General features: G+C 28.9%; 4 protein-coding genes across 4 annotated transcripts; 2 read left to right on the top strand and 2 right to left on the bottom strand.

The window, feature by feature from the left end:
• The first annotated feature begins 2,107 nt into the window (after positions 1-2,107).
• On the top strand, positions 2,108-2,895 carry LOC128964671 (deubiquitinase DESI2-like). The gene is made up of 4 exons (XM_054311308.1): positions 2,108-2,182; positions 2,256-2,434; positions 2,504-2,648; positions 2,743-2,895. Exons 1-4 carry the CDS (start codon positions 2,108-2,110, stop codon positions 2,893-2,895), a joined length of 552 nt encoding a protein of 183 aa, XP_054167283.1.
• A 288-nt stretch (positions 2,896-3,183) lies between these two features.
• LOC128964828 (MAP/microtubule affinity-regulating kinase 3-like) lies at positions 3,184-4,608 on the bottom strand. Its single transcript, XM_054311469.1, has one exon. The coding sequence runs from the start codon at positions 4,422-4,424 to the stop codon at positions 3,201-3,203; it is 1,224 nt and encodes a 407-aa protein (XP_054167444.1). The 5' UTR covers positions 4,425-4,608; the 3' UTR covers positions 3,184-3,200.
• A 639-nt stretch (positions 4,609-5,247) lies between these two features.
• Positions 5,248-8,494, bottom strand: LOC128964819 (uncharacterized). Its single transcript, XM_054311459.1, has one exon. It carries the CDS (start codon positions 8,434-8,436, stop codon positions 5,290-5,292), a length of 3,147 nt encoding a protein of 1,048 aa, XP_054167434.1. The 5' UTR covers positions 8,437-8,494; the 3' UTR covers positions 5,248-5,289.
• Positions 8,495-8,798: 304 nt separating this feature from the next.
• Positions 8,799-9,638, top strand: LOC128964670 (deubiquitinase DESI2-like). Its single transcript, XM_054311307.1, has 4 exons — positions 8,799-8,918; positions 8,995-9,173; positions 9,245-9,389; positions 9,486-9,638. The coding sequence occupies exons 1-4, from the start codon at positions 8,844-8,846 to the stop codon at positions 9,636-9,638; spliced, it is 552 nt and encodes a 183-aa protein (XP_054167282.1). The 5' UTR covers positions 8,799-8,843.
• The last annotated feature ends 6,666 nt before the right edge of the window (positions 9,639-16,304 follow it).

The raw sequence follows: 16,304 nt of genomic DNA, 5'->3' as shown, positions 1-16,304 counted from the left end.
ACACAGCGATTGATTGGTCAATACAACCGGACCTAAAACCAAGTGATAGACTTTCGGTAAATTGACGGCCAAATTGGCAAAAAAAATTTTTGTTCACCAATTTCAAAGTTACTGATAAGACAATCGTTTTATTTTAGTTAAACATTGATACATTGATTATAACGACAACAACAACCCCCCCCCCCCAACTAATTTTAATACTAAATAATTATTTTTTTTTAATTAAATATTTTATTTGAATAAAACACACAAATATTTTGAATACAAAAATTTAATTGACAATAAAAAATTGAAATATTTTTCTGTTTAATAATATAAATACTGAGAGAAAATATGATTTTTGAAATTGAAAACTTTTTTTTTTTGAATAATCTTTTAGACTAAATATTGAGTATTTCTAACTTTATAAAAGTGGCGAAATTTTGGTCGCATTTTCAGATTCATGAGTTCAGTCCTACTGTATGTATTGGCCGTTGTCTTCGACAAAAAGACCCTCAAAGTGGCCAAACGTCGCATCTGACACAAAGATTGAAGCGATTGATTGGTCAATATAACGGGTCCTAATGCCAAGTAATAGACTTTCGGCAAATTGACGGCCAGATTAGCGAAAAATCGATCGTCAATTTCGATATTAGCAATAGTCAATCGTCTCAATTGTCTCAATCGATTCAACATATCGCTGGTCAGCACAAAGTAGTCATTATCTTCACCAATACCGCCGATATATAATGCCGTGACATGAGTTCCGCCAAACACTTGATTGATATCCGCGATAACTCTATTGCATTCAGTATTTCGAGTCGAGTAACCAAACCGTTTGATTTTTGGACAGTTGCGGACCAATTGCTGAAATTGCTGTCTATTGGCGTGATATTGACTTTCCAAACACAGCGACAATTGTTTCAAAGTACCGAAACATTGGACACTATTGATGACTTTGTCGACGACTTCATTGTCGCCATAGATCACTATCGATAGCGATGACAACGGTATGTGTCGATTGCGACCAATCTGTGCAAACTCTACAAATCTGTCAACATTTTCATCCACACAAATAAAGCTGAAAACTTCAAGTCTTTTAGTGTAAACATCCGTACCATTGATTAGATCGTCAAATTCAATGTTGTCGTCCTGAAGGTAACGTAAGTATGGCATCGATGACAACTGATTAAAGTATCGTAAATTTCGGTTATCAACATATGGTATGTGAAACTTGTTTAGACGACAACCAAATTTACTGATGACTTTGTCCACCGATTGGTCAATGATTTCTGTGTGAGTATCCGATGTTAACTGAACTAAATGTGGACACTCTTTAACCACTAAATCAATTAGTTGTTCGTGAATTTGAAAGACATTTGGACGAACAGAATCCATAGTTTGGAATAGTTGTTGAATATTAACGGTTCCGTTTAAAATCATATTTACATTCAAATTGATGTCCAATTGAATACTAAGAAACACTTTTGTAACGTTCGGCAACTTTCTGAAGATTTTCATCCATTTTGAAAAATCAAATGAATTGTCATTCAATTTCTTGAATTGATTTTCTTTGCCTATAATATTGACGGCATTGACTTCATTGAACACCAATTGTTGCCACTGTCTTGAAATACACTCATATTTGAATTTGTCGTCAAACGGCAGATAACCTAACAGTACTTGAGTTAAGTCATCGCCGAAGCGTTCAAACGAGTCTTTCGGCGGAATATTCATTCTTCAGCAGAACTTTTGGCAGTTTTTTTTATTTCTGATTGATTGACTGATTAGAAACCAATAAGACAATGACAATGATCTCAATTAATGGTAACTTTTTTCTGTCGATAATAAGCAAATCGTATGTAGTTGTTATGGGCGTGAATTGAATTTAAATTAAATTAGGATAACGTATACACAAAATATGCTAATAATATGTACGAAAAGTTTGTTTGAAATATAAGTATAGCTCGAGAAACAAACATTTGTGTATTAAATAATTGTTTTTTGTTGTTGTTGTAAGCCGTTTAATATTTTGTTAGATCAGTAGATAAAATCAATTTTTATTTTTAATAAATTTTGTTGTTATTATAATAATATAATTAATTAACAAATTATACCTTACATAAAAATGGGTGAAATTAAAAGTATAGAAAATTCAAGAATTGGAAATCAAAATCAAGTTATACTACATATCTATGATGTGGTTAGTTATTTGATAACAAAATGTCATTTAAAAAAAAATCATTAATAATAATAACTTTTTGTTTGTTTTGAAGCCCGAAGCTAACAATTACATCAAAATATTGGCTCCAGGATTGGGTGTCTTTCACACTGGTGTCCAAGTATTCGGCAAAGAGTACTCATTTGGTGGACACCAAAAAAATTTTAGCGGCATTTTTGTTACGCCACCTAAAGATACCAGATCTTTGAGCGTCAATGAGACGTTTAAATACAAGTAATAATTATAAGTTTTTTGTAGATAATTTGTTTTGTTTTTTTAATACTGTTTTATTATACTTTATAGACAATCAAAACTTATTGGATATACAAAATTGAGTGACGAAGAGATACAAGACATTGTCAAAGAAATGGGAACCAAACAGTTCAGAGGTATTGACTATAATCTGATCCGAAAAAATTGTAACCACTTTTCAGATGCCTTTTGTAAGGTTTGTTCAATGAATTTATAAAAGAAAATTATTTTGCACTAAATATTTATTTATTTAATTAGTTTTTTTATTAAAAAAAATCTCATTAAAATAGAAACTTTGCGGCAAAAGTATACCCCAATGGATCAATCAATTGGTCAAAATTGTGGCTCAATATCCATGGCTTGAACAGAGAATACCCAAAGAGTATATTACACCCAAACGTCTCGCAGAAGATGTGAAAAACAAGTCTAACAAAACAAAATGAAAAAATATATTAACAAAAAATTTTTTGTTGAATATTTAATTTTTCTAATACTTTACAAATATTTTGTTTTTCTGTTCTGTATTAATAAACATTTAAAAAAACAAATTATATTATATTATTAATAAACAAAAGCAAATAAAAGTTTTAATGTATTTTTTATTTACAATAAATTTAATACAAGTTTGTTGTTGTTTTAAGTAATGCTAATCTATTTTTAAAAAACTAAATACAAATATCAAAAAACAAATTTCTATACAAAAAAATAACAATAAATTCATCAGAAATTCTCATTCAATAATAACTCTTCACTTTTGTTGTCCACTAATAGATATGTTGTTGTCTTTCGTGTTGTTGTTTTGGTCGACGTTTTCATTTGTTTTAACAATAAGTTTCTTCATATAATCATTGATCAGAATCTGTTGTTTGTTGTATTCAACTCTAATCCACTCGTCTTTGACAAGTTCTTCGAGTGGCGGCCTTTGTATTGGGTCGGGTGTAAAGATTTTATGAAGGAATGCCCGAATCTTTTCAGACATGTTTTTGACATCACCTTTGAATCTTATTTTTCTTTCATTCATGTGACGCAACGCCCGTTTCTTGTCATTAGGAAATGGATATATACCGGTACACAGTTTAAACAGTATGACCCCAACAGCCCAGACATCGACGGCGTGAGCGTTATATTTCAATGGATTCTTGTCTTTGGCATATTTGGCAAACAATTCGGGGGCCATATATTGAGGAGTACCGCATAGAGTGGTCGACTCTTTTACACCTTGAATACTCTCGCGCCATAAAACACGGCTCAGACCGAAATCAGTTATAAGTACATCACGTTTGGCGTCCAATAAAATATTCGACAATTTCAGATCCCGGTGTGCAATGTGTTTGGTCTTCATAAACAACAATGCATTCATAATTTGAGACAAAAACGTTTGACACCTTTTATCGGGAAACGAAACCTTTTGTTTGAGATAATCGGATAGCGAACCCCCCTCTGCTATTGGCATCACTATATAAAGTGTAAACGTATTATCTGTGGCTACAATAAAATGCCGGATCAGTTGGACAATATGCGGGTGACGGACTGTGGCCAAAATGTACAGTTCGTTCTTGAGGTCGAACGTTGCAGTTTTGGTTGTGTCGCTTGTTTGGTAAAACGTACGCCGAATCGGTATTCGTTTGATGGCCACCAGTGTTCCCGACTCGATATGTTTGGCCTTATAAACAGTAGCGAAAGATCCTTCGCCCAACTCATTCAGTCTCTTATATCCAATGTTTTCGATTACGGCCTCTTCAGTCGGATACTCTTGCGGTATCCGATACTGTTGGGACATCTCCTCTGTCTTGATTTTATCCGGACTGTCTTTTGGTGTAATATTTTCACGATTTTTAGCCGACAATTGCAAACACTGTTTCTGATATTGTTTTTGTTGTTTGGTTTTAGTCTTCATTGACTCACTTTTGCGTTGATAACAACAACAGCAACAGTGTCTCAACAGATATTCAAACAGTCTGTAGACACACATCACTAGAAACTTAGTCCCGGTCTGTCGGTCTGTCTGTCTGTCTGTTCAGTGGTTTTTGTTGTTTATATCTCACAAATACTGTTTTCAATGATAATCACAATTTGAATCAGTTAACAGAAACTCTTTTTCAAATGAAAAAACAAACAAAAATAAAATTAACGGTTAATTATGTTGCAGTTAAGTCAAATCTAATTTGAAATTTTCAAAAATATCAATTATTAGGTTTTTTCACGTACAACAATGTAGTAATTGTTATTATTAAAAAAAATTAACTGTTTTATGATTTATGTAATCTATATATTATATTAACTGATTTTTAAGTTTTTATTAATTCCGCTAAAAAGTTTTTTCCGAATATTATATACTAGTCTATCAATTAATTATTATTACAGTATTATCCCATCGATTGTTTTAAATATTAATTTTGTGAAACTCTAATTAAAATAAAATAAAAATCTTTATTACAACAAGTTTTCCTAAATACCGTTTTTTGAATTAATAATTTTGAATTTAATTAATTGCAAATTTATGTTTCTGTTTTTAAAACTTTTAGTACTGTAGTTGTTATAGAAATGAAATATTTATTTATTTTTTTAAAAAAATAACTATAACTATTACTATAGAAGATCTAAACTAATCTAAACTAAAAAAATATTATAAATATTATTAGAAACTTATTTGTACATGGTAACTATGTATAGTTGTATAAAATAATTTTCAAAAAATACAAATATGTATTATTATATTTTTAAGCAGCAAATAAATAGTTGAAATAAATAGTTTATTTTATATTACACATATTTCATATGATTTACAGGGTTTAGACAAACATATATACTGTAAAATACTAATATATTGATGATATCTAAGTATTGGATTCTTCTAAATCAATACCCAACGATTGTTTAGTAGTATTGGTGGCGAAGTCGTTCAAAATAGACTCTAACTCCTGATCCCATGGTTGACGTATGAGTGGTAAGGCCTCGAGTACAGTGTCCACGTTTTCCAGATACTTCAGACATGTTGGACGCAAATTTTGTAGTACAGCCTGTACTGGCCTATTGGCACTGATAGGTCCGTCTAAAATTTCTAGCAAAAGTTTGCGAAAATCGTTGACTGTCGACCTAAATGTATTGACAAAAGCGGCCATAAAACCGAGTCCGACGGCCAAATGCAGTCTAATTAATGGATTTGTGTTGACTGTCTGAACAATTTTATTGCGCAATAATTTCAGTTCACGTGTCCATTGATTTACTAGTTTTCTGTAATACTGTTCAAACTGGAGTCTGATTAGCTCTTTGGTCTCATCGACTGTTCCGGCAATACGCTGACACTCGTCATCGTAGATAATATTGTCGGCGAGTATACTGTCCAATGCTGTCCGCACTGTGTCGACCGTACGAAACATTGGTACCCAACCGGGTTTGCACAATGAAAACTGTCTGTTAGTCTTGAAAATTGCCGGCGTTTGTAGTGAAATCAGTTTACTGAGAAACTGGTTGACAATACAGACAATGACAAAACACTGAGCTTTTACTAAATAGTAGACCACATAGTCTAGAATGTCGACACTGTATTCGTATGTGTTTTGCATATCATTAATAGTTGACATAATATGATTATTCAGTATTTGGTGGCTATTTTGACGGACATTTTCAATAGAGAGGTCAATCCAGTTGACTATACGTCTAAATTTTAATCTACTATCACCCCTGTAGATCAACCAGTGATAGAGTTTATTATATTCACTGATCACTGACTGTTGAATTTGGGTATTATTGAGTTTCTGATTGGTTTCGTGAACCGCTTTTGGCCAATAGGTATTGTAAAACTCGTTGAAATTGGTGTCCAATTGGTTGCTATTGATTTCAAACAGTGGTGTATGATTGGCGATACGGCAATAAAATTCAAGATAATTAATATCAAATATTTTACTGTAGGCCTCACACGGCTCCTCTCTATCGTTACTAATGTTAAAATCGTTTTTATTCTCTAATAACACAATTGCCTCCCTCTGCCACTCGTAGGCCATGTGATATATGCGCAACATATAGACAACCATTAGCTGGCGCTTCATGTGTTGGACACCTTTAGCTATCAACTGTTGTCCAGATAACTGATAGGTTAGCAATTGAGGTGGTTTGACATTAATTAAATTATTAATAAGTAATTTATCCAAATATTTGGACTGTTGTACGCTTAGTATAGCCTCGATCTCAGTCTCGGGTCCTGAGGTCAGCACAGTCTCTGTCCAACCGTTAAACAGATAAACAGCGCAAAATACGTTTAACAGTGGCGACACTAGAGTGGAAACCATCAGCGGATTACTGTCCGGTCCGTCGTGTCTTAAAACCATTGACCGACAATTCCATACAAACTCTTCTTTAGGTGTTTTAGGTAAACGTTTGTTGTATTTAAGGTCTTCACTAAATAGCCAGTCGGTGCCGGTTATCTTTCGCTGAATGATACGATCGCCGGCTAGAGTCAGGTATTTAAGACAATGATTTCGTATAATTTCATTCAACTGTTCGCAAAACGGTTCATATTGTGTCCGTTTATCAACAAATATGCTAATTTGTGCCACATATTCATGTATTTTGCCAAACGCTAGACCCAACTGACAAAACATGTCCACACATTCGTGAGTAAAGTGATTGTCGTATAGTTGCTGAACCTGTGCCACCCAATCGGTCTCGAAGCGCAGTATATTGTAGGCCAATCCTACCATTTCTCTGGGTATCGGTATTGCCGTTCTGTACTGATTTATACTCAACTGAGTGCTTGTTATTAACAAAACATATTGTTCCTTGTAGTCGATGGCATCGTTCAACAATCGGTAGATCGGTGTCGGCGGCAACTGGTCTGTCGGTAGCAATCGTTGACCTCTCAGTGTTGTACAAAATGCCGACACCATAACATACATATTGGTAATGTGGGTCCAGTTGCTGAGATAAATCTGTTTGTGACACAATAACAGAAACCGATAAATGGGACTGTAGTGAAAAAATGCTGTCCAATTGCACCACCGATCGCACAGACAGACACTGTCGATGGTTTTATTGTGTCTGATGTAAGCGGTTTGTAGATCCCATAGTTCTACATTAGTATGTGCTTGACTGTCCACCCAATAGGCCGCAGTTGTGTTGGGATCGATCAATGGCTTCACAATAACTGTCTGATATTTTTGACTATCGTTTCGGTGTTCGGGTTCACACTTAAGACCCAATAACTGTATATTATTGCGCCAATGGTTGAGCCGTTCGTTCAACATTTCATACAGTGTTTGCATATGAAAGTAGTAAATAAACTCATCGGTAGATCCCTGTTCTTCAATATAGCCACTGACCTCAATCTCTACAAACAGTTCTACTCCGTGACTAAATTGTATCCAATCTCGGAAACCGTAGGCCGATATTTGCCGAAATCCTATGTAAAACGTTCCGTAGTGAATGGTCTGTGTCTGCACTGTTAGCCGTATGCCACTTGTATTGTCAAGTCGGCGGTCAACATAGCTTCGGTAGCTATGATATCGGGTTACGTTGATAGTCTGTTCATCGCTGTTTGAATTCAACTTATGTTCAGTCGTTTGTCGTTGAGTTGGACTGTAGTTCTCCGCTATTTGTACCCATATATTTGGTATGAGCGCCGGTGTACGCAGTCTAAGCACCGATATATTTGTTATATACTGTTCCGTTTCCAGATGGTTGGTAATAGTGGCGTCAATATCGGCCAGTGACGGGTCATTGATGTCGATGTTGTACAACTGGCCCATAGAGTAGCGATATTCGGCATATTTTTGATTGTAATAATCGAGCGATATTTGGTCGTAGCCGGCAAACGACATCCGAAACACTTTCAATGCCCGCGCATATAATATCCACTTTATATTTTGATTTAACGGTCCGACACTGAGCTTACGGCCGACAGATAGTTGCAACAGTTCAGGTTTAGCCACTGTATCGATAAATTTGTTGGGATTACCAAACAATGGTATCTGTCCCGGTGCTGTCATTATTAGAGTTTACTCTATTTTTTGTGTCTAATTTAATCAGTAATTTTCCTAAATAAATACCGTTTTGTTATTAATAATATCTAAATTTATCTTTTAATTTATTTTAAAAATTTGTTATTTTATTTAAGTAAATCTCGAGATAAACTCGTAATTATTTTGTTGCTTAAAAATTAATACATTATTAACTACAAATTATTAAACTTACATAATAATATGTAATATATTTTTATATATATCTCGAGAAACAAACAAATGTAGTATTGTTTTTTTTTGTTATTGTAAACCGTTTTATATTTTGTTAGGATCAGTGTATATAAAATAAATATAAATTTAAATAAAACTTTGTTTTTTTCTATCAAACACTTTTTATTCATATAACTAATTAACAACTTTTACTTTACATAAAAATGGGTGAAATTAAAAGTATAGAAAATTCGGAAATTGGAAATCAAAATCAAGTTATACTACATATCTATGATGTGGTTAGTTATTTGATAACAAAATGTAAATTTATCAAAAAAATTCATTAATAATAATAACTTTTTGTTTGTTTTGAAGCCCGAAGCTAACAATTACATCAAAATGTTGACTCCAGGACTGGGTGTCTATCATACCGGTGTTCAAGTGATAGACAAAGAGTACTCATTTGGTGGACATCAGAAAAATTTTAGCGGCATTTTTGTTACGCCACCTAAAGATACCAGATCTTTGAGTGTCAATGAAACGTTTAAATACAAGTAATAATTATAAGTTTTTTTTGTAGATAATTTGTTTTGTTTTTATAATACTGTTTTATTATACATTATAGAGAATCAAAACTTATTGGATATACAAAATTGAGTGAAGAAGAGATACAAGACATTGTCAAAGAAATGGGAACCAAACAGTTCAGAGGTATTGACTATAATCTGATCAGAAATAATTGTAACCACTTTTCAGATGCCTTTTGTAAGGTTTGTTCAATGAATTTATAAAAGAAAATTATTTTGCACTAAATATTTATTTATTTAATTTGTATTTTTTTTATAAAAAAAATCTCATTAAAATAGAAACTTTGCGGCAAAAGTATACCCCAATGGATCAACCAATTGGTCAAAATTGTGGCCCAATATCCATGGCTTGAACAGAGGATACCCAAAGAGTATATTACACCCAAACGTCTCGAAGAAGATGTGAAAAACAAGTCTAACAAAACAAAATGAAAAAATATATTAACAAAATTTTTTTGTTGAATATTTAATTTTCTGTACTGTTTTAATAAACATATTTTTAAAAAACATATTATTAGTAAATAATAATAATATTATAATTGAAAAACAATTTTTTTGATAAACAAAAACAAATTAAATTTGAATTTTAAATTAATTGTTTTTTTGTAGTTTTTAGATTAGGTTTAGCAGACAGTATGTTTGTCGGTAAATATTATTATTATTATTATTATTATAATTTTTTGTTATGAATACAATTAACAGTACGGATATATGTATTATTAAATTCAAACTATTGTAATGTAATGTATGATAAATAGCTATTAAATATTATAACAGTTGTGAGAAACCCAAAACTCTTTCTTTACACACAATTACTTTTAAAAATGATTTTTAAAAAAAATCTCATTAAAAACACGAATATTTTAAAAAATGTTTATTATATATTTATATACCATATATACAGTACTAAAGTGTTGGTCGTGACCAACAAACTTAATATGACTATTAAAATGATTATTATAATACTCTCTCTCTCTCTCTCTCTCTCTCTCTCTCTCTCTCTCTCTCTCTCTCTCTCTCTCTCTCTCTCTCATATTTTTTAACCACATATACACTTATATATATATAATATTTTAAACAATATTTTATTTATAAAAAATATTGCCAGAAAAAGAAAAAATCATTAACTGTAAGCCTAGTAATAACTTTTTATTATTATTAGAAAAGGTTTTCCAGTAAATAATTTATGAGATTAGCGCTAAAAACATTAGAGATTTTGCAAAAAAAAAGAAAGAAATGAAATTAAAAATCATTTATACTCTCCATTAATATATATAAAATAAAAATCTTTATATATATATATATATCTACTAAATATAATTCAGTCATTTATATTCTGCACTTATAAAACGATATTTATATTATATTTTTGAAGATTAAAGCTTAACTTTTATGATATAAATATTATTAAAAAAATAAATATATCAAACAATTTATTAATGGTGAACAAAAATTAGTATCATTTTGTTGCTATTTAAACATTTTAAAAACATAAAAATTTATTTGTAATGTATTTATAATTTTAAAAAAAAAACAGTATACTATCTGTACAGTACTGTTTGTAATGATACAAATTATTTTAAAAGCGTGTTATTTTCAACTAAAAATAGATTACAATCAGTAAATTTATTTTTTTAATATCGGTTATACTCTTATGCCTACAAGTGGTTTATATATATATATATACTTTATATATTGTATATCTAAACATATGTTGTATGTAATTTGTAATTTAATTTATAATATACATTATTAGTAGAGGTAACTATTTGTGGTAATCAATTTCAAGTGTGATATATTAGTGATAGGCATTAAAAACCAAAAATTATCTGCTATTTTAACAAAACAGTATAACAACAACAAAACGGGGCCCAAAAAAATTGCAAATGATTTTTTTGAGAAATTAATGTTATGCCTAAATATTTTTTTACTGAGGGGTTATATTTTTATTGTTATAAATATAGGTTGGTATCCATTGATGAAATGAATTTTTCCACTACTCTCACCTAACTCTCTCTCTCTCTCTCTCTCTCTCTCTCTCTCTCTCTCTCTCTCTCTCTCTCTCTCTCTCTCTCTCTCTCTCTCTCTCTCTCTCTCTCTCTCTCTCTAGCTTTTAAACAGGTAATACAATACCCATAATAACAAAGTTAGATCATATAATATGTATAGCAATTTATTGTTGTTGTTGTTGTTGTTATATAATATGATAATAATGAAAGTTGAATGTAAAGTACAGTACAGAGTATATTATATTATGAAGTTTGCAATCTATAGGGAGTCCTATGAGAGAGGGTCTCCCAAATGATTAATGTAGCGAAAAAATACTGTATATATATATTTAAAACATTAAATGGCACACAAAAAGTAGCTTCAAATTCAATTCAATGATGAACCGGACCTTCAATAGCCTCTCTTTTTATATCTACCAGTGCTCTCATAATACGGGTATTAATATTATAATAGATATTTTTGTTAACTCGAGTTAATATAATAATGAGTTGTTTTTTTGGATAACATTTTTAAAATGAAACAAACAATTATTTGTTGAACTGTTATAATAATCCTTATATTTGCAATATTTTATATATAAATATTTAATGGAAACAAAAAATTTAAAAAATAATTATTTATCATTTTTTTAAATCAGCTAATTGAAAATGTGTAACATATTTTTTGATAGAGATTAACATATTATTTTTTGTTTGTAGAAAATCATTAGTATTAATTAGCATTATAATTAATTAATATAATGTTATTAACAACAACAACAAAATGTTGCTCCCAAATGTCAATCATATGTAATAATTTTGTTGTTGATTATAATTAATTACACATATTTAAAAGCAAATTTATTATTAATATAGAGTATCATTATTAATACAGTATTTAATTTGTTGTTGTTATTATTGATTTTTATTTTTAATTAACATTTTTTTAGGCAATAATAAGTTGTATGTTTAAAATGCACACATATAAATATACTGAATTATAAATATTTCAAATAATTATGACAAAACATTTTAGCTAAAAAAATGTATGTCTCAATAAAAATCATATAAAACATGAATTTAAGTAATATGATAATAATAATCAAGATTATATCAATATATATATATATATATATATATATATATATATATATATATATATATATTTGTATTTTTTAAACAAAAATTTATATCTCTATTTTTTGGTTGATGTCTAAATGTAAAAATTTTATACAAATTTTATTTTATATAAAAAAACTTAATGAGGTCTCGCCTCGGGTCCCCTAACCCTAAGCCTTGACTTGTATTTTTATATATGTATTATATATGTTATTTATTTCAGTGATAACTTGTTATTCAGTATATATTAGTCGGACAGTCATGAAACCCATGAAAATAATAAAAAAAAAGTCACTGGCAATGAATTTTCATATCAATAGTCAAGGGTATGTCGTATAAAAAAATATGTAATATTACAAACAGTATTATACAAGTGAGTTGATAGGTAATTAAATGAAACATATATTTTTTTTGTGTGATAAATAAAAATCACAAACTAAAGTAGATAACAAAAAAGTAAGAGAGAGAGAGAGAGAGAGAGAGAGAGAGCCCTAAAAATTATGATTTCAGTTATGCATACCTTAATAAAAAAATACAGAATAATATATATGAAAAAAATATTATATTAAAAAAATTATTTTTGAGACATCAAAGAGACTTTAATACCGACAGAAAAATTTTATTATTTTTTATTCTCTCTCTCTCTCTCTCTCTCTCTCTCTCTCTCTCTCTCTCTCTCTCTCTCTTCTATCACTTGAAATTAAAGTTTATTATAAATTTTTAACATTTCTAATCAATGATTTATATAATTAATGTGTGAAAAAGTGATTAACTATCCAAATGGTTAGTTTGCAATTTGCAACTCTTCAACCCATTATATATATTATTATTATTACAATATTATATATTTATTATATTTGCATTTAATGCTGTCTTTATTGTTATTATTACAGTATAATAATGTTAGTGTAAATTGTATATATTGTATATACTATGACTGGCAATCGTAAAACAATAAAGATTTAGCTAAAAATTTTCCGACTTTCAAGACTAATGGCTAATAAAAGTTTCGTTTCAAAAATCTAATGCAATTTCAAACCTCCAAAAAGTCAGGGAATAAAGTAATCGTCGATTTTATTAACAATTGATTTATTGGCGTATTTTTAGTCAGAAAACTAAGGTTTTTATGACACCTATAGTTTAAAGTCTCATTACGTGGAAAATTCAAACTCTCTTTTTTTACTCTCTCTCTCTCTCTCTCTCTCTCTCTCTCTCTATGATTGTTGTCTGTTTAGCTATCATTGCAAACAAGTGGTGATACATAAGTGGATCAGAAAACTTCTTCACAGTTATTATAACTCAACAAAAAATAAATAAATAAAGATTTGACTTTTTGGAGGGCTAAGACTGTTATATAAAGTTTATGTATGTTTTTTTGCCATTACAACCTTAAATACAAAACAAATATATACAATACTATACACCCGACCGTTTCGGTGACCCCTCTCACTGAGTTTTTTTGTTTTTATTATTATTATTATAACTTTATATATATATATAAGTGCTGAAAATCCATTTGAAACGACATAATAATAATAAGATTTTAGTTTTATTTATTTATTTTTTTGTTAAGAATTCAAATCCCAATAAAACGTTATCTCTTTTTCTCAAACGATTACAACGGCAGCAAAAAATCGGGTTTTTTTTAAAAAAAAAGATATCATTATTGAAAGTTAAGACTCAAACACAATATTTTTCTGTGTCTTTATTTCACATTTTATTTAACCAGTAGTAATAGTAGTTAGACTGGCTATACGATATGTTAGGCTCCCTGTCCTATCTCTCTCTCTCTCTCTCCCTGTGTGTATGTGTGCTGTCTGTTTCAATCTCTTTGTGTCTCATCATCCCATTGCCCAACTGTCCAGACTTTGCAGACATATATATATATATATATATATATATACTATGGGTTATAAAAGAATTAATGAAAGAGAGAGAGAGAGAGACCCTTAAAAAACTGTCATTTATTATCACAAATTCCTTCATAGAAAATATCTTATTTTTTTCTGCAGACATTTTAATTAAAAATTTTGGTCGTAAATCATATGTAATTAAATCATAATGTAATTCAAAATGTATGAGACATAACACAACAACAACAACAACAACACAAATGTCAAATTAAATTGACTAAAGTATATGGTTTCCGATATTTAATTACAGACACACATACAGTACATATTATATGTATTTAACATTTATTATATAACATTTACCATTTTTTTATTGGCTATGTTTTGCTACTGTGTTTTTTTGTTGTTGTCGAAACATTAAACCGAAATATATTTTATTTAATAAAAGTAATAAAACTTTTATTTAACAACTTTTACGACACTCTCTCTTTCTCTCTCTCTTTCTTTATGTGTTAATATCTACTGAACTTACAAAAGATGGCATACATTATGCACTCAAATACAGTAAATAATATAAAAATTTAAAAGTTTAAAAGTTTAAAATTAAGTAAAAATTTTTCAAAAAAAAAGTTATTAAATAATTTTGCTATTTAATTATTGTTTTTTTAATTAAAAATTTGATAAAGATAAATATTATACAATACAACTAGATTACATTAAAAAAAATCTATTGGATAAATTTAATTTTCAATTTAAAAAATAAATAAATGCAGTTTTCAATTTTTAGTTTCTGAAAACTTTTTACATCAAATACATCAATTTTTTTAAAAATTAAATTAATTAACATTATAATTAAAAAAAAGTTAACATTGATTTATGATATTAAATCTATTAGATTTAAGAGATTTAAAATTTTTATAAAAATATACCCAGCTAACTAAAAACTTTCCAATTGAATAGCAACTAAACAATAAATAAATAAAATGTTTGTCTGATTATATATATATATATATAGAGCACACATCAATAGATCCACAAAAATGTTTTTTGTTTTATTTAATACCACAAATAGTGTACCAGTTTTTACGGTATATTTATTTATTTATTTATTATTATTATTATTATTAGTGACACCACTCTCACTGAAAATTCCTTTTCGGTTCAATAAATTTCAAACAAACAAAAAATTTTTGTTTTCATTATATACAGTACATTATATTTATCAAATGCATTGATAATATAAAAGACAACAACAAAAACTATAGATTGACTATAAATTTTTTTTATTAATAATAAAATCAAAGCAATTGAACCAAAATTGTTGTCCATATTAGGACAAATAGATCATCAAAATTTTTGTATTGTTAATATATAAATTATCATTATTATTTTATTCAATAAAACATCGTAATTCATAACATAATTTTTTTTATAAAAAAGATTTATTTATTGAATATTATAAGTACTTGACTTCACATTATATCACATACTGGTATTATTATTATTATTATTATTATTATACAGAGAGTACATACAATACATACAAAAATGGTATAAATCGTTAAATGAATTCAAATAATAATAGAAAAATTTTTGGTGCTTTAAATGAAAAAATACTTCACATATTTAAGGAGTGAATTTTAAGGTGAATTGTTGTGTGGAAAATACTATACTATGGTTAGACTTTATATCTCAATAGACATTTATATTCATACTATAGTTTAAGTTATGTTATATATATATATATATATATATTTATATTTATATACCTGTATATGTGTATAAATATAAATATATTTGTGGCATAAATGTATTGAATGGTTTTTTTTCACTTGAGAGGCACACAAACTTGTCTTTTATTGTGTGTATATATTATATATATTATGGAGTGTTGATCGTGACAAACAAATTTGGCTGTCTATCAATTTGGTAGGTAATACCTGTAATACCCAACTTACACACTCACCCACTCCTCTACAATAGGCCTCTCTCTCTCTCTCTCTCTGCTCTCTATTGAAATTTGTTGAACATTTTTATTGATAATCTATTGAGAATAAAGCAAAAAAATATTATATATATATTTTTTTTGAAAAACATTTTTCATCTCAAGTGATGCATAAATTTTTGTATTATTTATA

The sequence above is a fragment of the Oppia nitens genome, unplaced genomic scaffold, assembly GCF_028296485.1.
Source record: "Oppia nitens isolate AA-2021 unplaced genomic scaffold, nextdenovo-longstitch-racon4-pilon3 scaffold9_pilon_pilon_pilon, whole genome shotgun sequence".
NCBI classification, from domain to species: domain Eukaryota; kingdom Metazoa; phylum Arthropoda; class Arachnida; order Sarcoptiformes; family Oppiidae; genus Oppia; species Oppia nitens.
The sequence above is the reverse complement of the archived record's forward strand: the minus strand, read 5'-3'. Positions and strand labels throughout refer to the sequence as shown.